We start from the raw sequence: 25,425 nt of genomic DNA, 5'->3' as shown, positions 1-25,425 counted from the left end.
TATTGCTCACTGCAAATATTACCCTTATTAGTCTTCTTTTTTATTATCAACAAGATTCGAAGAACATGCACCTAAATAATGAAGTTTCAAGTCTGCCTACAAACTTTTCCATTTCAAAAGCAAGCTTAAAAGCATGTGTTAAGTGATCCAAAATGACAAATCTTCTTAATCCTCTAGAAGAAAAAAATATATTTCTCTCAGACCTGACTAGTGAAACTATGTGACTTTTAAGATAGTTTCTGATATCACCTTGTCCAAAAGGGAGACGGGTAATGAAAGTGGCATGAGAAATGTGATGCCAGATGCTATAGCACCATTCCTTTGTTCCTGGCTGCTAGCAGCAAAGCTTTAAACAAACTTGCTTTGCTAAGACATTCTGACAGTCCCATTTCACAATATCATTGGTTTTGAGAATGGAGTTACTTTCCATAGCTACTTTTAGATTCTTTTTGGATCAGTGTTAAGTAAAATGTGCAAACATATAATCATTTGCATAGCAAATCTCAAGGGACTGACCCTGAAATAGAAATCCGAACTGTTAGGTTTAAGATTTTTCTACAATCAGAATTCACTTAAAATGGTAAAAAATAAAATACACATTTTTCCATTTTAAGTCTAGTAGAAAAGGAATTTCTGATTTAGAATTCTTCTGTTACTGGTTTAAAAAGTTGAAAGACTGATGATTCTTGGCATTGAAATGCTATTCCTTTGGAATCTTTAAGACTCTGTAATTGCTGTTTTCAAATACTGTGATGAAATATGGGCTGGAATCCTTGCTCATAAGGGTACATAAAGGAATTTTGCCGCTATTAGCAGGATCTTCAACATCCCAAATTTCAGGCATACTGCAACCAGGCCTAGAAAACATGAATACAAAAAGAGAAATGAAGAAATGCCACCAAAAACCATACAGCTTATTGAACAAAGTTTTATAACCTCCCCTGTGAATACCTGACTGGGCCATCAATATTTTTTTCAAGTTTGCCTTTACACTAGGAATTCTTATAGGATTACAAAAATCAATAAATATAGTAGTAGTAATTTAAAAATAATATTGAGAATGTGTACAATTTGTCTGCTTTTGTGGTTACATAATTAATAAGAATTAATTTGGAGTAGGTAGCATATAAACAACTTAGGCAATACACATTACTAAGGACCCTTAAAACCTCCTATAAAATGGAAGGTAATATCCACACTCCTAACATTTTTAAAGAAAACTCAGGAAATAAAACACCTTTTAAAATACAAAGTAATAACTCGTTGCTTTTTTATTAAGGCACATAGCCAACATCAATTCCCTGTACAGTTATCTTTCAAAGTTAGAATTACTAAGAATTTCCCAATTTTGACAAATAGCATAGATCAGTTTCATTTCATTTTATTCTAAATGAAAAGAAAATAAAATCAAAACCCAAAACTAATCATGTTCTATACGAGAAAAAAGAAAGAAAGAAAAAAACATAGAATAATATTTTGGTCCTTAAACTGTATTTTACTCTGCACCTTTTATTCATATTAGGCTATCATTATACACACACGTCTGTCCTTGCCATCACAGCATAATGACTTGTTTCCTGTGTGAACATCTTCTGTATTTCACAGTGAAGTTTAAAAACACACATAACACAGCTTTTCAGGCGCACACAAAGACTACAAGGATGCTAATATGGGTAAAGGTTATTATACTTATTAATATCTGGAGAAAAAATATACTTTGGACACTTTTTAATAAAGTACAGATGAATATTTCAAAACTACTTAATATGAATCTTAGACTACATATTTTAGCAGCATATAATTCTTGTGATAAACAGATTACTCACTTTTTTCTGCTTACACATAATGTCTCTTCCATAATGTAGTAATTCACTCCTAGTTTTATCAATTCTCTTTTTACTTCTTTCGCAGGTTTTCGACTGTACATGGAATACACTACTTTAGTTCTGGCCCTTCAAAAAGAGAAATATAGGTTAGCTAGAAACATAGCATGAAAATGTATGCTTAACTTTAGACTGGACATGAAGGTTTTTTTTATTTCACCAGACAACTAGGCTAAAACAAAGTTTAAATTAATAGTGGCATTTGCTTTAATGGAATTATTTCTTCACAAGTATAATGATTCCAACAACAATGTATACAGCCCTTTCATTTTTCTGTAGCAGGAGACAACTTTGTAACAAGATCCATTGTTACTGTGAACAGAAAACGTAAAAGATGTCAAAACAATGCATTCACCATACAATTCAAGGCTAGAAATGACCTTGCTTGGACTGGAGGTGATCAGAAGAAACCATTTGCCTGGTTTCTCTGTAGAATGTTACACTCATTGCCCTTGTTTAGACTTTTTTAAATCCAGAGTGTAAGACCTGATGTCCGCCTATGCTGAATCAAGGAAAATCTTCACTTGTAAACCATGATCCTGTTTATATTACCAGTAATATCCTTCCCTGATTGTGTCAACCAGAATAAAATAACAAACCAAGTTCTATGGGCTTTTAATAAATTTTACAATATAATGAGATGCCATTCCTCCTGTATATTATCAACACTAAGAGAACTAGCAGCAAATCAAAATAAATCCTCAACTTCAACATTTACCTTAATCCTGCATCTTCGTAGTGGGGATGATTTACAATAGGACGCAGTGTAGACAATTTAACACTTGCCATTGTAGGCATTGCTCCTGCAAAAACTGCATCTGAAATACAGAATGAAAGGCATATTTGAAATGAAGAATTGATCAACAAAAGCAGAGAATCGATCTTCACACATCTAAACAGTAATCCTGGAGAAAAGCATAAAGAGTAGGGTACTTTTTTTGAAAAGGCCTTACACGGCAACAATAGGAGATGCACAAAATCAGTTGTGTTTTTTTTTTTCTAAACCTTAATCTAAGTCATTAGATAACCAAACATCCAAGAACAGAGATTTAATACATCTTATTTTTTCTTGAATGGATAGAGTAACACATTCATTATGACAACAAGTTTTTATTTGTTACTTCTTACATCATTGTTAAATGAGCAATAAAACCTCAGTCCACTTCAGCTTGAAGGTATTTTCCAGTTAAAAAGGGAACTACTTTGTTTCCAGGCAGTCTTCTGACACTTTTACTCATTTTAGTAATAGGATGGGTTGTGGATAGTTGGGGGTGCAGCCACAACAGACACAATTTGAATTCTCTTCTAGCAAAATTATGATCATGGACACACATACAGGATCAGTGTCATTTCAGTAAAAACCTATTGTCATTGGACTTTGCAAAAACACTTTTGTTGTAGAAATACTACACCAGTGGCTGGAACCTCCAGACTCGTAGCCTGGAGTCTAACAAAGCAAGCTTTTGGTGTTTTTTTCAAGTGAAATAGTTTCTATATAGACCAGTATATGTCACTAAGCCATGGTTTTAGGATAGTCCCAAGGCAAAGACACAGATAGCAGCAATACCTCTGCAATCATTCATACAAAGTTCTGTAGTTACAGCTCACAGTAAATGGGGAACACCATACATTATTAAATAGTTTACCTTGTCTGGTGTTGACTTTTATCCACTCTAAAAGTTCCTCCTGTGGCAAATTGCTAAACTCTCCCATGATGTTCCACTGGGTTTGAAGGTTTGCTGATCCCTCTATTGCCATCAATGCTAAAATAGCAAAGACCAAGGTTTTGGGCTGGATTTTACAGAAGAGCCATCCAAACAACTGAAATGCAAGAAGCAGTTAATTTCTAGACAACAATTCCCTAATTTTATATACAGCATAATTCATTTTTATTTCTCTGTAAGGAACCTAACACATATGAATTATCTCTGCTATTGCTTCTCCACTAAACCTTAGTGAGACATTGTAAGTATTCATGTTTACCGAATGTAGGGCATTATATTTGTCGTTCTACAATAAAAAGAAAATTGACACTAATGCAGCTTTTAAAGTTGTAGTTCAAATGTCAAATTCTCCAAGTAAAGATGATTCAAATGCCAACTGCACTTTTACAGTATTTTATCTCCTATTTAAATCAAGAGTTTCTAGCTGTAGCATATGGATTAGTAGTAGAGTGTACTCTACTCTCATCCTCAAAGACTTGCTAAACACTCTAGGAAAACCAGCAATACTGTCCAGGGAAACTTAATATACTGAATATGCCTGACCCCCATAGGCCTGGAAGGATGAAGGGAAATTAATTCACTTGTATGCTGCTCTACATGAGCAAAACTCCTTTTTACCAACAGTCACAAAAATCTCACTTCAAGAACACGCCAAAACTTTGGAATTCTATACTGAGTTCCACAGCTTTTCAAGTCAAAAAAAATCACATTCCTATCATGCATTCCATAATGCTTTTATAAAACCTTATTAATGGTCAAACATATACGCAATGCAAAAGAAGCATTTATTTTACAGGATGTTGTTCCTCATGTGGTTTTTTATATTTATTCAATGCTTTTTAGTTGTTCTCAAACGAATACGTTAAGTCTTTCTCCAGGTATTTTTCTTTCCTTTCAAAATTTCTACTCAGGATAGTACAATTCCTCCTAACAGAAAGAGGAAACGTGTGGATGTAAACAGTTATTTTTATTGTCCATGAGGTGCCACAGGCTGCAACACTGAGGTAACAGAAAGTACACAGATTAATGCAACAGGCTGAAAGAACACAACACATAAAATTCTTTTTCCATGTGCAGAAGAACTGTAGTATGTCTTCTGCCTGTTTGTTCATTTCTTGTTTGTGTTAAAAATGTCCCTCTCAGGCTGACTGGTCACTAACAAAAGGACATATTTTGAAAGGCAGCTGATTAACATGTTATCTATCTACAGCCTCAAAATAAATTAGTTACACTAACATACACCTGCAGGTGAACTTTCACGGTCTGCTAGAGGAAAGGGTAATGTCAACCTCAATTATAATGAGACAATTACATATGTCAAATTTGCTTAAATTTTTCTTGCATCTGTAAAAGCAAATTGTTGCTTATTAACTTATCCTTTATGCAATCATCTAAAACGTTACATAATGATAATTGCACTGAGTGTTAATCAATTGTTTGGTCACAAATCCCATCTTCCCCTTCTCATCTCCCTCCATCGCAGCAATTCTTCTGAATCAATACTGCACACAAGGTCACATTTTTCAATCTCAAAATACTCCTGCTCAGCAGCCACTAAGACAGAAAAAGCTCACTAAAACCCACTTGATGTTTTCCTGACCCTATTAAAAACATAACAAGTTTTCTTATCCCTATGCTTGCTTATGTCAGAGCCATCCTAGAAGAGGTGTGACTGATACTGGCTTCACAGCCTTATGGACCAGTGTTTCTCTCTCATGCTGAAGCCAGTCATGTATTACCTGGGAGATTATTACCAGCTCCTCCCTACTAAAGAAAGTGTACATCAGGCCAGAAAAAATCCAGCTTGTCTGTTACAGGCATCAATCAGCACCAATGTCGGGAACACGCCGAACAGGCAAAAGAACCCTCACTGATAACAAGAAAAAGGAATTAAAATTTTTTTTATTTCCATTGTTCACCTGAAGTTGGGTACTCTTGAACACAGGTACTCTCACTCTACAACAACAGGAAACAGCTGAAAAACCAAGGGGCCAAAATGCAGTTGGAAGCAGAGAAAATAAAATATTGATAAAATACTCTGAACCTGTCCCTCTTCCAGTATTTACACAGCAGTAATGTGTGGCATGCTCTACGAGCCAAAATCCAATGACTACCAAAAGCACCAGTTTTCATTAATTGGCCTGATGACCTTAGTTGAAGTATTAAAACAAAAAACACAACGATCCAGGATGAATTACTGTAGTGCCATTACTCAGGTGCTTTAAAAAAAACAAAACAAAACAAAACAAAGAAGACCAGCTGAAATCTTTTACTAATTTGCCCTGTAGTGGCTAACTTACTATAGGGAGAAAAACAAATGAAGCTACATATTAATAGAAACCATTCCTAGCAGCTCATCTTTCAGTCACTAACGCTTGCAAGGTACTTTTTCCCATCTTTCAGAGACTATTTCTCTCCTTACAGCAAAAAGCAGCAGCTCAGATTTTTTTGTTTTTCAGTTCTCAGAAGGCTGAAAGAACTTTTCCTGTGGCAAAAACACAGAAATATTTTTAGTTCTCAACTTCACACACTGGAAAATTCTACTAAATTTTTTCAATAATAACAGGGCAGAAAAGCCCATCAATTTTATTCTAGGAACACACAGTTAAAGGAAGAAGGATTAAGAACAAATTAACTTTGGACAGAATTAATTTATATTGTGTTTGTTCTCTAGAAATCGTATGTTAGAAGAAATTTTTTTTTCCCTTTTTGCTTTTCTGTCTTGTGAAAAGCAATTTCCTTTCAAACTCCTCAGAAACACCTCGTGAAAGTTCTTTAAGAAAAATTTAACCACAGTGTAACTGCTATTACTTGAACAACCAGACCACCTAAGAGGACACCAATACTTGAACAACAGCTAACTAAAAGGCTGGGAAATATCGTAAGAACACCTGTGAACCTTACGGAATAGGAAAAGTGGAAAAGGAAATTAATTTTTTCTTAAGGCTTTGGCACTTCCCTTTGTTGAACTGCATGAAGTTCCTGGCAGTCCATTTCTCCAGGCTGCTGAGGTCCCTCTGGATGGCAGCACACCCATCTGGTGCACCAGCCACTCCTTCCAGTTTTGTAGCATCAGCAAAATCGCTGAGGGTACATTCTGACCCATCATCCAGACCATTAACAAAGATGTCAAACAGGACCGGACCCAGTATGGACCCCTGGGATACCACTGATCACCCCTCTCCGGTCCCAGCGCTTCGGCCGGTTTTCAGTCTACCTTCCTGTCTGCTTCCCGAAGGACTGCTTACCCTACTTTTGCTGCAACTGCAAAGCTTCTGAAACAGCTGTTTAGATACAGATTCAATGGAATTCACTTCTCACAAACACAGATACTGAAACATGGAAAGCCAATTCTAGGATCTATTATATCCGGAGAAAATCTAGGAACATTTTATGTTATGGATGATTTCAAGCTACAAAAATGAAATCTGAGTTAGGCATATGACTTTTGATTTTTAAAGATGAAATGCTTTCAACACACAAGACTTCAAAACTATACTTCTGGAAAGAACTAATACTCAAGAAATATGCAAGGCAATAGGCTCTAAAGAGCTGTGATAAACAGTGTAAACAAAGTCAAACACTGTTCAGACAAAACTAATAGTCAATAAAAAACTTGCAATGGCATAGAAGTGTGTTAATACAGTAAAATCCAGTGGATGTCTCCCTATGCTCAAGCTCAACACACAGCATATTAACTCGTATAATAACGCAATTGGACAAGTTGCATAAAACAAGATATTTGCTTTATTTGGGGAGAGGGGAAAATGGAATATGTGTAATCATATTTCTTGACAGGCAATATAATCTGTTTTATTTTTAACTGGTACACTCAAATTTAGCAATTACACAGAGAAATCTGCTTTAGGACAAACATCTGCGTAATACTGTAAGTACTGAGACAGACACAGGATTAAAAAAGGACCTTACCTGTTTTGAACACACCAAGGAAGCCATAACGCATAGGTGTGGTGTCAAAAACAGTTTCAGTCTCATAATTAAAATCGCTAGGACACTGTATGCCAACAGCTGCAATGCATGGTATACCAGCTGCAAAAAAAAAAAAAAAATAAGCACAGTATTTGCATTTGTGTCTTAAACATACAACTTCATTCTCAATATAGCGTAAATGACGAGCTTGTCTGAAAGAGTCCAAGTCAAAGTAAAGACCTTCACATTTTGGATAGTGACAGGGACTTCCTGCTATCTTTTTACTAAAGTGTGTGTAGTATGCTAAGGTATGGAACAACAGGAAGGATAAACATTAACAATAAAAGATCCTGAAACATAAAGAGGCAACAACATATGTAGAATTCCTTGTATAATCTCGTTATAGAAGTGAGGAGACCTTGCTATTTAATAACTAAAATACCTAAGTATAAAATTAAAGCAGCCAATAAAATCATCTTTGGTATTCACACAGCCACAGGTAGCTCACTGTAGTATTCTCAAAAAACGTTAAAAAGCAGAGATGTCACTCATCGCTCCCAACACTGAATCTATGTTACTTGTGGAAGTGCTGTGGTAAATCACAGAGGCATTTTTGCAATCAGTGCTTTTATCTAACTGATTGATTATCATCTTTTGAATGGCATGAGATTTCTCTCGTTGCAAAAACCACAAATAAACTGCTGTTAAAATTTTGCACTGTCCTTGCTAACTTAACTGCAAATAAAGAAACTACATAAGAAAGCTGCCATTCAATTGTATTTTTTGCATAATGTTATCTGAAGAACCATGTCTATAATTATTTTTATTATGCCATATTTCAAATCAGAATTTTAACATTATCTATCATGTGAAGCCCCAGTAAAGGAACCAATCTCCTTCTCAGTCTGTATGGGGAAAATGGAAGGTCCAGCAAAATTTCAGTGTCTTTCTGTACTGCTACAGCAACAGCCCAGACTCCTCTCTTGCACCGCCACCCTGCCATTAGTTAGCATATTTTTTTTGTTCAACATTCCAGAGTCATGGACTCAATTTAAGACAAGGGAATAAAAGATGCAAATATTTACCTCCAAATAAACCATCCATCAGGATCAGACCATTGCAACCTGTATTTCAATAATGAGTATTCACATTAACATACAAACAAAATTGTGAAGAAAAAGAATCTTACCTCACCATGGTTAAAACGTTCCTCTCTGAGTAAAAAAACAGAAAAATCACATTATTCATGTACTACAGAAGCACTGTTTTTACTTTGAAGTCCTCTACAGTGGCTCTAGACCACTGAACTAATCCAGAAAGCATGAGTCAGCACCTGCAGAGATTTTTTTCCCCTCTATAACAAACTTTGAAATATACTGCAAATCAGTAACTATCCTCCTCTACCTCTACATCGATTTTGAAATCCGAAAATCAATTTTAGCAGTTTTTTAATTACTTCCATTAACTATATCATATATAGAACAGTTTATTTAGAGAATGAAACTTCAGTATCATAAAAGAAGTAGGGGACTGGTACCAAAAAAAGAGTCAGTAATTTACTCAGGTACTATGTAAATTGGTTTTGGATTCTCAGAAGGAAATTTGAATGTGAAAAGTCATGTATACTTGTTGCTCTCCAAAAACATCTGTGAAGACAGGATGCTGAGTCCTGCTCGTATCTGTTGAAATTTTGCTAATGACCATTAGACTACAGAAAGCAGACATCGCTGAAATGATTAGTGATAAATTAAAAAAAAAAAGGAAGCAAAAAGATATGTCAGGGAAATGACAACATTCAATTGGACAAGTTGACTGCTCTTGAGCACAGCATCAACATGCAATGCCAAATGGCTGTGACAAGTAGAACACGTATGACAGCTACTTAGAAAATAAAATTAATATAGTTGGGATCCCTTCTTAAAGATGAAACTCAGGTATCTTTACAACCTGTTAGAAAATCATGGGGAGGAAAGAATTTGCATTCACTATTTATAGGAGAAAAGCAATTAGGCCCATAAATAAATATTGGCTTAGGAACAGAGCAGAAAAATAAATTATTAAATAGAAAATTCAGCAGCTAAACTTTGCTTTAGACTTCCTATAAAAATACCACATATAGTACATCCAGGCCATTCAGTTACCGAACTACATATAACTTACCCTTCAAAAAGGATCAACATAATGTAGAATTCTGAATTATTTAGCATATAGCTAATCAAATAAAACTTCCAGCAGAAAATTCAGTTTTACATTAAAAAAGAAGATAATATTTACCTTTCATATTGGCCTGCCTGAGATAAGACCCACATAACATATTTAATTGCCTAAAGAAAACAAGAGAGAACAAAAAGTATGAATAAACTTTCTAAAGCATACTAGAGCATTTTCAACATTTGCTAAATTAAATTACACCTGGGTAATCTAATTTTGAGATTATGCTAAAATAAAGACATGCAATGTTTTAGCTAAAAATTCTTTTTGAGGATGCTTAATTAGCCAGGCAGTTAGCAGTCATCCCATCTGTTCCTGTGTAAACTGTAAGTCATTTTTACACAAATTACACATAATCAAATCTACAAAAACAGTTTTAAACTTCAGTTATAGTACTCATCAGCTAAGTGACAAATTTTTTTGGCGCTTAACATCAGAGCAAGTTTTACCACTGACTCAGGACTGGACCTTCGCAAAAATCTATGTAGAGAGAATACAGAATTTTAAGCAAATATTTTTGAAAACCTGTAATTTTATCTAAACTATTTTGGGTTTATGTGGCAAGGTTTTGGTAGCAGGTGGGTTGCAAGGGTGGCTTCTATGAAAACAGAGCAGGGGCTGTCCCCATGTCAGCCAAGGTTGAGGGCTGGGGGCCCTTAACTAACTTCTACCCATCCCAGAATAGTGATCCATTCAAAAAACCTAAAAAGTAAATTCAAGGTAAAGGTGATTCACTAAATCAATCACTTACCCTTTTGACAATCACCCCAAAAACCACCAGAACAACTGGTAATAGCAGAGTCTTTGTATATCTTACTGGAGTCTGCAATGGAAATAAATTGCATTCGTTGCTTTCCGTTCACCTATAATTACTTCAATGGTCATTTTAAAGAAAACAACATAAAGAGTTCTTGCTCAAGTAAAATGTAATTTTAAACATGCAAAAAGAACAAAGCAAGCTTAAAGAAACTCAAATTTAAACTCCACCCAAGCAATCACACTAGAGGCCATAATACTAGGGTCATTAGTAAATTATTCCCAATTCTTTGAAAAGCCACCCCAAGAGTAAAAGCAGATTGTATCTCATATGAATTTGAGTACTATGGGTTGAGTAACCTGTAAATGTCCTAAATCCGCATCTAGATACTGATGAACTAAAAAAAAAGTCTAATGCCACATTAAGAAGCTTTGATGCTCTTCTGTAGACTACATCTACCACACCAGACCTTCACAGATCTCAGTACATTTTCCATATACTCAAAACCGGTTACTGACACCCATATAAAATCTTAAATTTGCAAAACCGTAATCTTTCATTTATCCCTGAGCAAGCACTTCTTTCATTCAAGCAAGCACATTTCTTAGATCCAAAATCAAAATACTGTGTTTTTTTTAGTTCATTTAAAAGCAATAAAACCAATTAAATTGAGCTTAAGCTTGTTAACGTCTCTTAACTTCATGAGTAAGCACTTGAACTTATGATGGCAGTAGGAGGTTCTGGTTGTCAGATGTTTTAGGTTATAAATTAAGATAAAACAGTAAGTCCCCCTCTTCCATAAAGATCTATATAATCAAATTACCTCTTTTTCCATGAAGTCAAACTCTGCAGCACAGGTATACATTAATGTATCAAAATCCTTGTAGCCAATAAATTTAGACTTTAATATATTTCCTATATGAGTCTGGTAGGATATGCAGGAAAAAAAAAAAAAAGCTGTAGTATGCAAAAAGTGTCCTGTTTTCCACAACAAAGTAGTTTAAATATATATGAGAAATATTTTTATTTAGAACAGAAGTTTATACCATTTACAGTATTGTTATAACAGCACCAAAAATCTATTTCTGGTATATTAAATGTCATCCTTGAGTGTAACACAGATTGGACGGTGTTAAATAAAAAGCAGAAAGCAGCAGAAAAAGGTTGGTACCGTTGCAACTGGGTTTAACAAGAGTATATTTTTGCATACTCATATTTTACAATATGTTTCCCATCTTTTGCCCCTTGATGCACATCTGCAGGTAGATTTTTAACAGTAGAAACTGACCATAAAGGAGCTGAAGTGAAGTCAGGAGTCCTAGTTACAACATGCATTTCAAAACTGTCTTAAAAATTACCTTCTGAGGAAAGTGAATGAAGAAATTGAGTAAATAATTTTGTAGGTAGAAGATATCAATAATAAACAAAGATCTATAAAACCACATTTAAACACAAACACACAGAGCATTTACTAACTCAATAGTAAAAACATTTGTCGTTTCACGAACACTGGTAAATAACACCTCAAAGTGGTACCACATAATGAATGATAAAGCAAATACAAATCTTGGAATTTCAATAAAGTACACCAGTAAGAGCCAAAATCAAAATATTAAGAACCACAAAATTTTTGAAAGACACCAACCAGATACTCATATAAGCGAACTTACATCATCAGCTATTCCAAACGCTAAAGAAGTCAGGTATTTCAATGTGACTGTCCCAAATAAACAGGCACATCCTTCAATGACCTTAAAAAAATATATTCAGAATGAAATAAACATGTCTCAACAAACTTTTAAAGAAACCTTTTCTTTTTTAAAAGGCTTACTAAATTTAGCTACTAGTTACAAACTCTATGTTATCACCAATAAGTACAGCAATTTCTAACCAATTACATTTCCCAAATTTCAGTACACTAGGGTGTTTTAAGTTTTTTTTGTATTTTCTATTACAGCTGAAATAATTTTGTGCACCAGATTTATATTATGATTATACCCCTGCACATGACATTGTAGTAGAGGAGGTACAAAAGTTAACTTAAACAAGGGCAGCCTAACTCAATTCTATCCATCTTGTATACACCAGTGTGTAGTGATTACTTCCTACCAATAGCCTCTCCATATTATCAGCTTGTACTACTCTGGTAATTCAGATCTTTGGAGGAATTTGCTGATTTATAGTTCCTTCTCAAGATAATCTCAAGTTAGAACTTGAGTGAAATATAAAGAAAGTACATACAACTACTAATTTTAGTTACATATCTTGTTTAATCCTGTACCAGAAAGATTAAATTATTGTCAATCTATATAATTCTTTACAAAACTGGATCAACTGAATAGGACAACCTGTCTCAGTATCTTGTATCTGGGACCAGCTGCAGATGCTTTCAGGGAGAATATAACAACAAGATACAAACTGATCTTCACCCTGATGTAACTAGGGTTTTTATGTGCATTCAATCATCCCATTTAATGGCTACAAATGCACCTAGATACCTAGGAGGTACCTAATCCTCTTCTGAATGTTTTTTTTTTTTGCTTCCACAGTATCTTTCTTCTCTCTTCCAAGCTTATTGCTGGTATCATAACAGGCGCTAAATAAACTATAATTATATTCTGCTTCTATTCACTGGCTTTGTCATATTTACTTTTATTTTACAACATGTAGAATTCTAACCTATTTTTAAATCTCAGCTATTTAGTTATTTTGCATTAATAATTCTTACTCTCTCTACTTAAATTTGATGGTACTACATTTTGGGGGAAAGCATTCCTTTTTTTTTTTTAAGTAGGACACATTGACTGCATGCAATAGTAATTATATAGGACACTTTAATGAATATCTAATGCAGTATCTTAATCTCCATTTCTGCAAGCACTGTTACCTTTTTATTTGCCTTTTCTAAATTGTCCTTTATTTTAAAGGGATTTGCATAAAGATCTTGGGTTTTGTAAACTTGTTTAAGTTGCTAATTCAAAATTAAACATGTTGCCATTTTAAGGCTATTTAAATTTTCTGATACAAATGTATGTTTATGCCCTTTTTCTTGCTTCAGTAATTTAACTTCTCAGAATGTGGACAATTTATTAAAGAGAGTAATTCATCTGTATTTCTTGATTTCAACTATTAGAAACTAAACCAGAAGTTATTTCTGTATTTCACTAAAAAAAAAAAAAAAAGTCCTACTTCTTTTCTGAAATTCAAAATATATTAAATTCCTTACCCATACGTAGACTTCTCTTCTGCTGCTTTTCAAGACTTTTGGACTCAATTCAAGAATTCCCTGATAATAAAATGAACATGCATTTTCAGGTAACATATAGTAACAAGATATTCCAGTACCCTGGACAAGGGTTTTTTTGTTGTTTGTGAAGTGCCTATTGTACAACACAGCCATTTATTAAAAACCGTCCACAACTAATACAACCTGAAATATGAATGAATATACAATACTGTGATTTCACCCTGCACTGGCAAAACATGCCAACATAAAAACTCTTCCAAAGCAGAAAATAGATGAGAAACTCAATGTACCTGTACTTACTACATAATTACAAAAGCTGCTACAAGAAACTAGAGTGAGTTTATAACAAGCAAACTATACTACAGTAAATACCAGTAGCCAAAGCAGCCTATTGTCAGCATAAGTGAAAAATTACCATTCTTTTGCTGATGGACAAAACATAAACAAAAGAAAAAAACTACTGGACCTCAGCCCAAGCTTCTAGTTGAGACAAAAAGAATCAGAAATGGAGATGATTTGTGGTATGCTAAACTAGATCTGTTCACACAAATTTATCTCCTATTTTTTATGTAAATAAATCCCTTAAGAGCAACTACATGAAACCGGAAGAGGTTGGGGGTTGTTTTTCCTATTTAAGAAAAAATTAAGATAGTGAATGATGAGATGATGAGCCTTCAGCGAATAATTTCACTACCATGGCAGTATGACTCAGCAGTTTCAAATAGTTTTAAACCATTGTTATGCAGTTTCAGTCATTCCTTCTACATTTGCAGTTTCACAATCAATAAAGAAGCACTTAAAACAAACTCCTTCTTGCTCATGTTCTTGTTTTACAATTACACTGGTGAAAAATACATATGTGGTGAATTTTATATTTTTCCAAAAAGAGAGCTATAAAAACAAGAAAACTGAGCCTTAACTGAATTTCTCTTATGAAGAGGCCTTCGTGTAATAACATGATATTTTAAATTAGTATTTACCTATTCTCCGACTATCTTTAAGGTCTGTTTGTCATGTGAAAGATTTCTCAGCTATCTTGCAATGCAGCAATTTCACATTTTACATCAATACATATATAACAGTACAGCATTACAGCCTTAGCATGTCATATGATTTTTTTATTAAAGAACTTACCCAGATAACTACTAAAGATGCAGCATAATATGATGTCAATAACATTGAATTACCAAACATCAGAACAAAACACACTATAAGAGATACCTGAAAGAAGAAAAAAAAAAAATTAAATTTAACATACCAAAGGTAAGAATTGCCCAAGTATAGAAATTACCCTGTGTCAACAGCTTTAAATTTAAAGACACCTACTCCAGAGCAAGTGCAAGCTTGATACTCAAGCTTACAGAATTGTTTGGAAAACATTGATTATAAGGTCCTAGTAGCAACAGGTAGCCAAGTGTAGCTTATTATGTTAATCTGTATTTTAAAAGTACTTCTAGACAAAAAGATTTGATCAGAGGACTAACTCATCTTACACGTCAGAACAGCTACATTTTTAAAGTTATTCCTAACACACTCATTTTTTTCAAATTATTGTATTATTTCTCCATCCTGTTGGTTATCGAAAGAGTCTGAAAAGAATCCTGGATAAACATAAAAATGTTCAATAAAATGTCTGCTGTCTTCTTCCACACTGAGAAGCATATATTCAAAATATAATCACTACCAAAGTCAAGGAAGCAGAACTCTGACTGTTTGATCATATACACTTAACTACATGAAATTGAAAGTCAAGGCTTTGACTTTGTATTGAAATACAACTTTTATCTGCCATCCTAATCTCCTGCTGTGCTTTCTTTTTAACAGAAAGCAAGCTGAATTACATGATCTAACTTGGTGAGCAAAATCAATGATCAATCTCCACCTTCTCCTGTATACAGGAATAAGGAACAACAATGCAGTTATGTGTAAAATATTTAGACTTTTGTACTCCCCTCCTCACATAGTTAGCCCTTCATTTTCCACAGAAAATTGCTGCAGCGGGGGCGGAGGGGGGGGGAACAAAAATTGAAAACAGCGCAAAACAAAGACTGGCAGTTTACCCAGCCTCATTAACCTTTCCCTGTAATATAACATGATTATTTATCTATCTGAAAATATGCTTTTTATGACACTTTCGCACCAAAACTATATGGCCACTGACATAAGTCAAAAGGCTTAAGTATTTCACCCTGCTTCTGTCGAAAAATTACTAAATCAAGATGCTTATTTGAAATTTTTCCTGGTAAATCTAACTGGGAACAAGCATTTGGCATCCCTAGTTTATATCAGATATGAGTTGCTTAGAACTAACTACTGCCTTTCATTTATCATTTACAGTATTTCAAAATACGTTTGAAAACACATGAAATACAATTTATCTCAAAGCTTCTTTCCTGTGATAAACATTCTCTCTTTGTCTACTGACTTTGCATAGCACAATTTTAGCAAAGAAATATTTTCAAAGAAAACCATATTTCTTCAAAACATTGTTTACATCTTCCTGTATATTTAAAACTGTAGTCTTGCTTCAAAAACTCATGGTAGCAAAACTTAGTAACTAACTTTAAAAATGAAAATTAGATCTATTATGCAGAAACTTACATGCCTTTTACTTATCATCTCGTTCCTTTGTTGACTTTCTTGCTCATTTTGGAAAAAAATAGCTTTTCCTCAAACTAACAGTTCATTTGCTTTGTCCTCCCTTCTAAATATCTCCCCAAATGCTTCAACCACAACATGCATGGTGAAGACTACAGTCGTCTTCAAAACCCAGTTTTAGGTGGGGTTCTTCTTGAATGACAAAGAGTCCATTCTCTAATTTTGACTTACATCTCATTTTTATGCTTCTGATAACCTACGGCATGAGATGGATGCTGCCTTTTCAACTTTTTATTGCTCATGCTCTGTTACTTGGTATGTTTTCTAGTTTGTTGTTTAAGAGAGACCTTTCAAGTCCATGGAATGAATAGAGACAGAAAGGAGGGACAGATACTTCTACAAATCTTTTAGGTTGAAAACTTCTCATTTCATACAGTTCAAAAATTCCTGAATGCCACAGGGATCCTAGTTTCTGACACCATGATATAAATATACATAAGATCAATATTCAAATCCAGGTCGCTCCATCCCTTATTATTGCATCTTTTCAACTCTCTTGCAAAAAAGGAAAACACTAGACAAATGGCCTCCTTTGATGCTCTGACCTGTTTGAGAGGATTTAAGGTTTTTTTAAAAAAAAGTATTACCATATGAGCAGAGAGTATCTTCTGTAATTTGCAGGAGTCAATATAACCCATAATACACACAGCAAATAATGAAGCTATCTAGAATCAGAAGTGAAAGATAAGTTAAAACAATTTGCAGTGGCGTACTCTTTCTAGCAGAATATGCATTCATACAAAAAGATTATTCAAACAATCAATAACTTTTATCACTACTTTTTTGATAACTAAGTATTTGGGCATTTCATAATTGTTTCTCTCAAAAAGCCTACTGTGGTGCTCTGAATAACAATTACCAAATATCTAAGAAACAAGTATTCAGTTTTATAAAAATGCAAGTCACCAAAACACAGCACTAACATATGATCCGACACCCTTAGACTTAAAAGAAGACAAATAATTCATTAACATTATTTAACCTGAACTTTTCAGCAAAGTATGGGAGCACCTACAATTTGCTGCTGAGGAAAATGAGATTCATTGATTAGGCATCTTGCTAAAAGTCACATAGGAAATTAATGAAATTATGAATGGAACCTATAATTTCAAATTCAGGCCCAGCATCTTAAAGATTATACTGATGAGTTTCTCACAATATTTTACAGAATTTAATGGCTTCCTCTTCTGCAGTTAGAAAACTTGCATATCACAGCATATATCCATTGCTCAAAACTATCAACTCTAACCAAGCAACATCTGCTTCAAGTAAGACAGACAGGTGAAAAGGTATGGAAACATAGATGGATTTCAATCAACAGGCTACATTTCAAACAATTTAAACGCTGAGAAAGTGTGCTGTGTGGCAGTATCCTACTGCTCACATTAGCATTTACTATTTTTCAATACTAGCTAGAGTACCTCAACTGTCCGAACTCTGAGAGTAAGATTACGCCACTACTCAAAGGCTCATCAAAATTAAATCATCATCCAAAATCATGCCAGATATTACATGCCATGCAAACATAGCTCCATTTAAAGACTGGAATAGCCTAAAGAGATGGAGGATCTATGTCTTTTTTATTTCTTTACTTCAATATACACAGTTTTTTCTTATTCTGCACTTGTTCTAATGTACTGATCTTAGTCTGGAAACTGCTTTTAAGGGAAAAGTAGATTTTTTTTTTTAGTCCTGGAAACAGAATACTAAGTGGTGTAAATGGTCAACTTTTAAATTTAAGGCTGGAAAAAAATCTGATGTGATAAACACTGTAAATCTTTCCTGAGAGCAAGAATGAAAAGTCCAATAGTTGTGAATTCAACAGCTGTCTACACAAAGCAGTAGATTTGCATACATAAGACAAAGAGGCTCTTCAGAGGTGAATATGGTCTTACCTGTGTTAGAAGAACAAACTGAGCAAACTGCCAGGGAAGCATGAAAAAGATATTAGAAACACACAGTGCAATCAAGCTTCCTGTATTAATATTCGGAATCCTTGGGAAAAAGAGACAGAATATGGATCAGTAAGTAAAATTACACAGGTGTCTGCATATTATTGAAAAGTACAATAAAGAATGCAATAAAAACAAAGTTACCTTGGAAGTTAGCTAGCAATATTGATCAACTACAAATAACACTGCTCAGGTAAACTTCATATCCATTTTCAATCAGTTTCCAAAAACAATAGTTCTGATGCTTAATGTTTCTTATCAATTTGACAAGTCACTCTTTACCAAATAAGTCTTCTCCTGGTAGCAGGCCAACCTATGTCACTTCCAGTTGTCTTGTAACAACTGTACAGTCAGGTCACAACCATTTCCATTTCAGCTGAGATCACTATTCTCAGAACAGGCTGCATTTGAAAGCGATTTCACTCCTCTCTCTCACATTTCCTCCATATTTACTTTCTGATAGCAATCCTGAGTGAGGTTTCAGGGCAGGAGACAAAGCAAATACACAAAACTCATCTTTAACTGAAACCAGCCCACTCTCTATGTTCTGCTGTGTTATTTATTTAATCCTATGTTCTCTTTGACTTCGCTTCAGAAACATGTCGTGTTTCCAATTTCACTATGAGGCCTCCAACAGTTGAAGACACCATAAATATTTTGCTGTAAACCCCAAGCCCAACAGCTTCTTTTACAAGGCCTCAAGATTAACTTCTATTGGAAGTCATGCTGAGCATGAGTCTAATGTATTAATACATTATACAAATGTGACACAAGTGATACAAGTAATAGAGAATTGAAGTTCCAGTCTCTGTTTCAAAGATAGTTCCTAGATTTCATTGGAATACTGCTATACATAAAACAGAGCTGCTCTTGAAGCAGGAATTACAGCTGAGAAACAAAGTTAAAATGTTTTATCCCCTTTTTGGAACCTCACTCTGAAATGCTCAGATTAAATACTTACTTCTCATCGGTAAGCAAGCCCAAGTACTGAGATTTGAAGAACAGGAGTGAATCTATTTAATCAAGAAGTGCCATAATAATAGGTACAGAATATATGCACTCTGATCATCCTAACTTAAAGTTTAATTTCCTCATTTTTTGTTTGACCTCACAATTTAGCATTAAATGAACAGGTGTCTTCCTAATATGAAATCCAGTAATGACTCTACAAACTATTCCTCAAAATTTTCTAGACAGCATGTATCTTTTTGTCACCTAAAAACCACAAGTTAGCAACAAGCACAAAATATTTTTGGTTTAATCATCAACAACTACAAATCAGTATGACCTAATAAAGGAAAATCTGGCATTACAAGTACAAAGTTCAGCTAAATCATCAAACACACTGCAAATCTGATACAGTGGAGTTGATGGAAAAGCTCCCAAGTATTAAGGACCATGCTTATTTTTCAAAGTAGAGGCAAGACAGTAACACAACTATGTTGCAAGCCAGAAACCACCGCTGAAAAGCAAGGCTAATGAACTCAAGAGCACCCCTGCATTAATATAATTAGCTTGCTCTAAATCATTGAACTAGTTAATTAGACTAGTAATTAGTCACAGAAAACTGCAAGAACATAGTAGCTTATGGGTGCCTATAGCATTCTCTGTTGCATAGCACAGGCTTAGTCTAAGTGCAACCAACATACCACTCTCCAAGAGGGACAAAACCAATTGATGGGAGTACCAGCTTGTTTCTCATGGGAAGGAAGAGACATCAACCAAAAATTCTGATTTTTTAGTTTAGATACGTATTTGCCAACACAGTAATTCTGATTTTTATCTTAATCATGTCTTCAAGTTGTAAAGTTTTTCCTTTTAATAAGTAATATGAGTGCAGTTCTACTGGTGCAGCGTCTGCAATGTAACAGCCACAGGAAAGTTTCTATGTTAAATGATATCATTGCTATAGCACACAGAGGCACTTATATAAATATTTTAATAAATGCAGGTAAATAAAACATCCTGTGACATTTAATTTTTAAAATCACTCTAAAGACTTAAGTATAAATAGAGAGGTACCTGAGAATATAGGTCAAAAGCAACATCTGAAGCACAAGGAATGGGTATGAGAAACTTTCACGAAGAGGTGGAGTCCACATGACACGAGTGCACTAAAAATAAGAACTGGATTAGATGATAACATTTGCTGCTACATTTCCATAAAACAATGCATTTGTATTTCAAAATTAATGATGACAGATACTTCAATAAAGCAAAAACCAAGCTACATTAAAATTTACTCACAACTTAAAAAAACAAGCCAGAAACCAGAAAAGAGGAAGAAAAAGGAAGTGGCTTCCAGACTTGAGGTCTACAATACTCTGTTTAATTAAAATAGATTGCTGCTTTTCCAAAATTAAATGTGGCAGCTAGGGAACATCCAAGAAAAAAACCCAGGACAGCAGCTGCTTGTCCCTGCTTCTGCTGAAATTAACAACTCATTCAGGAAACTAAAATCAGTCTCAAATTCAGGCAGTGACTTGCCACACTTAAGAAGGAGAAAGTGTGTGGGGAGATGATCTGAAGGATAAACCAACATACTCTTCATTATGCTAGAGTTCTCTAGGTTATAAATATTTCATATTTCTACTAGCAACAGCACAGAAAGCATAAAATCTGAAGCTGCACTCAAAAACAGGGCAGCAAAATTGAACACATGAAATTAAGCTCTTACAGAGCTTCTACTAACTTACATACTTTGCTCTTTAACCCTAATAAAGCAACGTATACTACAATGAAGTCAACTGAATAGCTTTTTCATTAATTGCTTGGGGTTCATGGCAAATGGCTCAGCTATAACTGTCATCTCCAATGTTTATATTCAGCTCTTTATAAAGTGCTTGCAGATGGCACTGATCATCAAAGAAATAATTACAACTTTACAGGACAACGTTGACATGCAAACAAATGGGTTCAAAACGACTATCAACAGATATGCACTAAAAATTAGAAGTAGGCTCTTTACAACTACAGGACAAAAACAGCTCATCTTAACGTGGGCCATAATGAACCTATGAAAGCTTATAGCATGTTGATGCCAGGATGTTCCCTCTCCTTCACTTCCTATAATCTTAAAACCATTTTTTAAAATACTGTTTTACCAAATTAGTCACTGGAATCAACATTATACAATTCTTTGCTTATTGTCATGCTATTTCACAAATATGTTAAATTAGCAGTGTAAAATACATGTGCAGAAGTAGTGTAAAATAAATGCAAAGTATAGAAGTCCATCACATTAATCACGGTCCTTGCTGTCTAAAAGCACTCTCTGTAAAAGCTGAACTCTACCATTAAAATAAACCTTTCATAAATATATATATACACTAATGTGTTGTCTTCAGCTGACTGCACAGAAATTATTAGTTAAAATTATTTTTATTAGCAATAAATATAATCACGATTACTCTAAAGCAGTGTAGTCTTTTTGATTATTTTTCAAGACTACAGCAACATTTGATTTATCAAATCTTTTGATAATGGAGGAGATAGATAGGAAAGAAATTATGAGCATATACAATTATAAAAAGGAAGCATTACCTTAAAAGTGGATTGACTAACGTAGCCCATGCTATATTTGGAATGTAATAACTAACCCCAATAATGTATTTTTGGAATGTAATAACTAAACCAAATCATCTGTGGATGATTTATCAAGGCTGTAAACTAACATTGCTGCAGGTATAAACACATCAGATCTAAGCTTGAAAGCATTAAAACAGAGTAGCACAAGCACAGCACAAATAAAAACATACTGCCTAAGGGCCATCAGCTCAGTGCCAGAAGGCTAACCACTTTTACACAGCATTAGATCTAAGAGACACCAGGAACAGGCTTACTCATTTAGTTCAGTCCCATCCTTCCATAAAAGGAAAGTAAATTTTTATCAACTGGTCTAGATCCAGTGTATGTCCTGTGGAACCACATGCAAGATGATTTCCACAGAATCAAAGGAGGAAAGGTATATCAAAGAGTTATCAAAGAGTTAAATAGTTTTTCATACACACACACATATGCACACCCCTTGCAGATGATTCAACAGCACGTAGAGTGAACCTAGAGCACCTACACACATGTAACTGTATATGTTACCATACTCTATATATACAACAATATCAAACAACTCAGAGTTACTTCATTAGGTAGAGTACAAATGCAAAGAGACAGCTGGGAATCTAACAATGCACCTCTGCAAGTCCTATTGCTCTCCAGAAATCCATACAGCTGAGCCTGAATCAGGGTCACCCTACTTAAGCTCTACCTAAACCCAGACTACATCTATGTAGAGTTATGCAGACCTGATTGCACTCCATACTCCAAAATACATAAGTTATCTGTGTTTTTTCCCCTGAGTCAAGTCATCCACAGAGAAAGATGAGCTCTCCTACAGAACCTTCTACGGACAGAAGAACTGCCTGTGCCACAGTGAAATTATTGCTACCACTACCTTTGAAGTTTTCAACTTGTTCCTTTCTGAAGTTATACTTTATCACCTTCACAGTATGGTACATCTAGCCTAATTATGTCTGGAACAGGTACAAAAATTGAATATTTTGATGTTTTCAAACTTAAAGTCATTGTGCTACTAGGTTTTCAATCTCAGGACCACTTTCTGAATTATTTTTTAACATCCAAGGTGACACATTGGACATTGGTGACATATTTTGAGTCATAGCCTATTTTGCTTTCAATAATGTCTTATCCCTTTAAATTAATCTCCTAATAGATAAGCAACACCACTATCTTTAATGAAAGGAGAATTATCTTAAATTAAACAAAAAAAAAGGGGGGGGTGGAGGGTGAAAGGGGTGGTTGGGGAGGGAGACCTACCTCTCCATGGTTGAAAAAGAAACACATCACGGTAACAAGACCTCCTAGACGGCTCCCACTGTGGAAAGAACAGGAAAAATATGTACAACAGAATCTCGTAACGGCCAATGCTGCTTAAAAAACGTGAAACAGCACTTATGTACAGCTAAGGTTATTGAGGGAGGGAATGCTTTCAAGCATCAACAGAAAGCAATCTACAGTGTACATACAATATTAAAATACAAGTTAGTCAGCTAATGTTTATTTCAGACCAGACCACTCTTTACATATCAGTTCTTTTCTGCAGAACACCAATTTTAACCTACATAACTTGGAAAACCGTTATTCCACTCCTCACAAACTTTAGTTTAGATCATTACACGTGGTACTTCATCTGCTGTACCCAGAGCTTGGTCTTGAAAGTGCCAAACTGGTTTTTTTTTGTTTGTTTTTAAACACCAAGCAATATAAATAGAGTATGTCTTGCCTAAGATGTTGAGCAGAAAACTTTAGAATTTGCATGCTCAGTCACCCAACAGGGAATCTTGGTCTGAATCTAAGTACATGTTAGGATAATCAAATCAAGCACATTCAAAAAAATGTATTTAGAAATAAATTCATGACATGGTCAAAGCAAGATACAATTTAATTCTTATGTGAAATATCATGAGGTTAACATGAGAAAGTTTTTTAAGCCCTTGACTTAAGGATATTTATATGGTTCTAAACCAATCAAATTCACCTGTTGAATAATTAGCACCATGGAGTCAACACTAGAATCAAAGATACTACTTAGATTTATCCCATCTCGAAACAGCAATAGATAAGATTCCTATTTGTTTGACTAGATTTGTAACCGCTCATGTCCTCTGAAATAGAGCAAAGAATATTTTTGTCCACACAAGTGCACTACTACTATGAATGACAGAATATATAATTTTTGCTACTAAACAAAAGTATCAGCCAGCTGTTAAGATTCTTTAAAAAAAACCCTCAAACCTCAGATGCTCTCAGATCCTTCACCCATCACTAATATACAAGTCAAACAGAATCAGTGAGTTGTGGGTACAAAATCTGAGGATTAAAGATACCAGCTGAGTGCTAAAACAATCTCCAGGAATTGTGCATTCTTGCACATAAAACTCAACCTTTCGTTCCACAAATTCTAAAAGCATCAACATGGAAACCCAAAATAACTACAAGAATGTGCTTAATATTAAAAAATGTTAATCTTAGAGAAACAAAGCAAATTAAAAATTTGCAAAAACCACCCAAAACTGGAAACATAATTCCATCTATGCTAAAGGCTAACATTGTTGTAAAATATTAAAGTCTAGAATACAAAGGTCTTAATTGTATTATGAATGCTTTAGAGCTATCAGCCTCTATAAGAGATCACTATTTTAACCCATGATGAAAGATGGGTAAATCTGTCACACAGAATAGGGAAATGCACCTTGTCACTATCTCTTCCAGACAAGGAAGTGAAAAGAGCCTGTTTCACAGAAGGTTATGTGTAGTGTTGAGTTAAACTAGTTAGCTTCTAGCAATGCAACGCTGTCCTGTAGGAGATACAGTAGTTAAACCTTTCTGTGCCAATACAAAAGACAAAGGATAACTCTTTCCGTTGTAACTCCCATAACATACTACAATTGGCGAAGTACAAACTATCCAGTTGGAACCTACTTCCCCCATGTTTAATACAGAATAATCTAAAATTACTAATTAATTAGTCATTTTTAAAGAACTGCAGATGACCTGAACAGTTACACTTTGGTAGAGTTAGCTCTGGAATAATCGAAGAACTAGTCTTTTGACTCCGTGGGTACAATAAACTGAAGCTTAAAGCCATCTGGGGAAATGCTGTAATTTGTTGTTGAACAAAATACTGAAAAAGTACTGTCAGAAGGAGATACGGGAAACCTATTGGTAGTTCTCAAAATGCAATACTTGACAATCAGCTTAAGTATTCTGTCCCTTGACTACAAGAATAGAGAGGCGGGGAAGGTTGGGGGGAGGCAGAATCTTACAATTGCACGAAGTGCTTATCAACCAAATGCCGCTCGTTTGTCCATTAAACAAACCCTAAAAAATGGCATGAGTTCTCACCATATTGTTTCAGTTATCTTAACAGAAAACACTTCAGAGCTTGAAACTAACTTGCATCATATAAGACTCACGAGTACATTTGCATAACCAGACACGATGCAGAGAGTGCTAGGGCAGGGACATACTATGTCTGGCAATCTTC

At 34.6% G+C, this 25,425-nt stretch overlaps 1 protein-coding gene across 1 annotated transcript; it reads right to left on the bottom strand.

The window, feature by feature from the left end:
* Nucleotides 1-25,026, bottom strand: DPY19L1 (dpy-19-like 1 (C. elegans)). Its single transcript, XM_010077918.1, has 17 exons — nt 24,945-25,026; nt 23,196-23,305; nt 20,385-20,476; nt 18,306-18,405; nt 16,998-17,075; nt 14,887-14,973; nt 13,732-13,791; nt 12,176-12,256; nt 11,329-11,430; nt 10,500-10,571; nt 9,812-9,861; nt 8,727-8,751; nt 7,538-7,657; nt 3,530-3,704; nt 2,602-2,701; nt 1,827-1,952; nt 1-857 (listed from the first exon to the last, which is right to left on the bottom strand). Exons 1-17 carry the CDS (start codon nt 25,024-25,026, stop codon nt 701-703), a joined length of 1,617 nt encoding a protein of 538 aa, XP_010076220.1. The 3' UTR covers nt 1-700.
* Nucleotides 25,027-25,425: the final 399 nt, after the last annotated feature.

The sequence above is a fragment of the Pterocles gutturalis genome, unplaced genomic scaffold (assembly GCF_000699245.1).
Source record: "Pterocles gutturalis isolate BGI_N339 unplaced genomic scaffold, ASM69924v1 scaffold18668, whole genome shotgun sequence".
Classification (NCBI taxonomy): Eukaryota; Metazoa; Chordata; class Aves; order Pterocliformes; family Pteroclidae; genus Pterocles; species Pterocles gutturalis.
The sequence above is the reverse complement of the archived record's forward strand: the minus strand, read 5'-3'. Positions and strand labels throughout refer to the sequence as shown.

What these genes read in the sequence shown, in the direction of transcription:
- DPY19L1 (XM_010077918.1), bottom strand. Translation starts at nt 25,026, where the DNA reads ATGGCTTTAAGCTTCAGTTTATTGTACCCACGGAGTCAAAAGACTAGT. An exon ending in AGATACTCTCTGCTCATATG is followed by an intron (nt 14,974 to 16,997) that starts GTAATACTTTTT and finishes TTCTTCTTTCAG; the next exon opens with GTATCTCTTATAGTGTGTTT. An exon ending in TACGAAGATGCAGGATTAAG is followed by an intron (nt 1,953 to 2,601) that starts GTAAATGTTGAA and finishes CTCTTTTTGAAG; the next exon opens with GGCCAGAACTAAAGTAGTGT.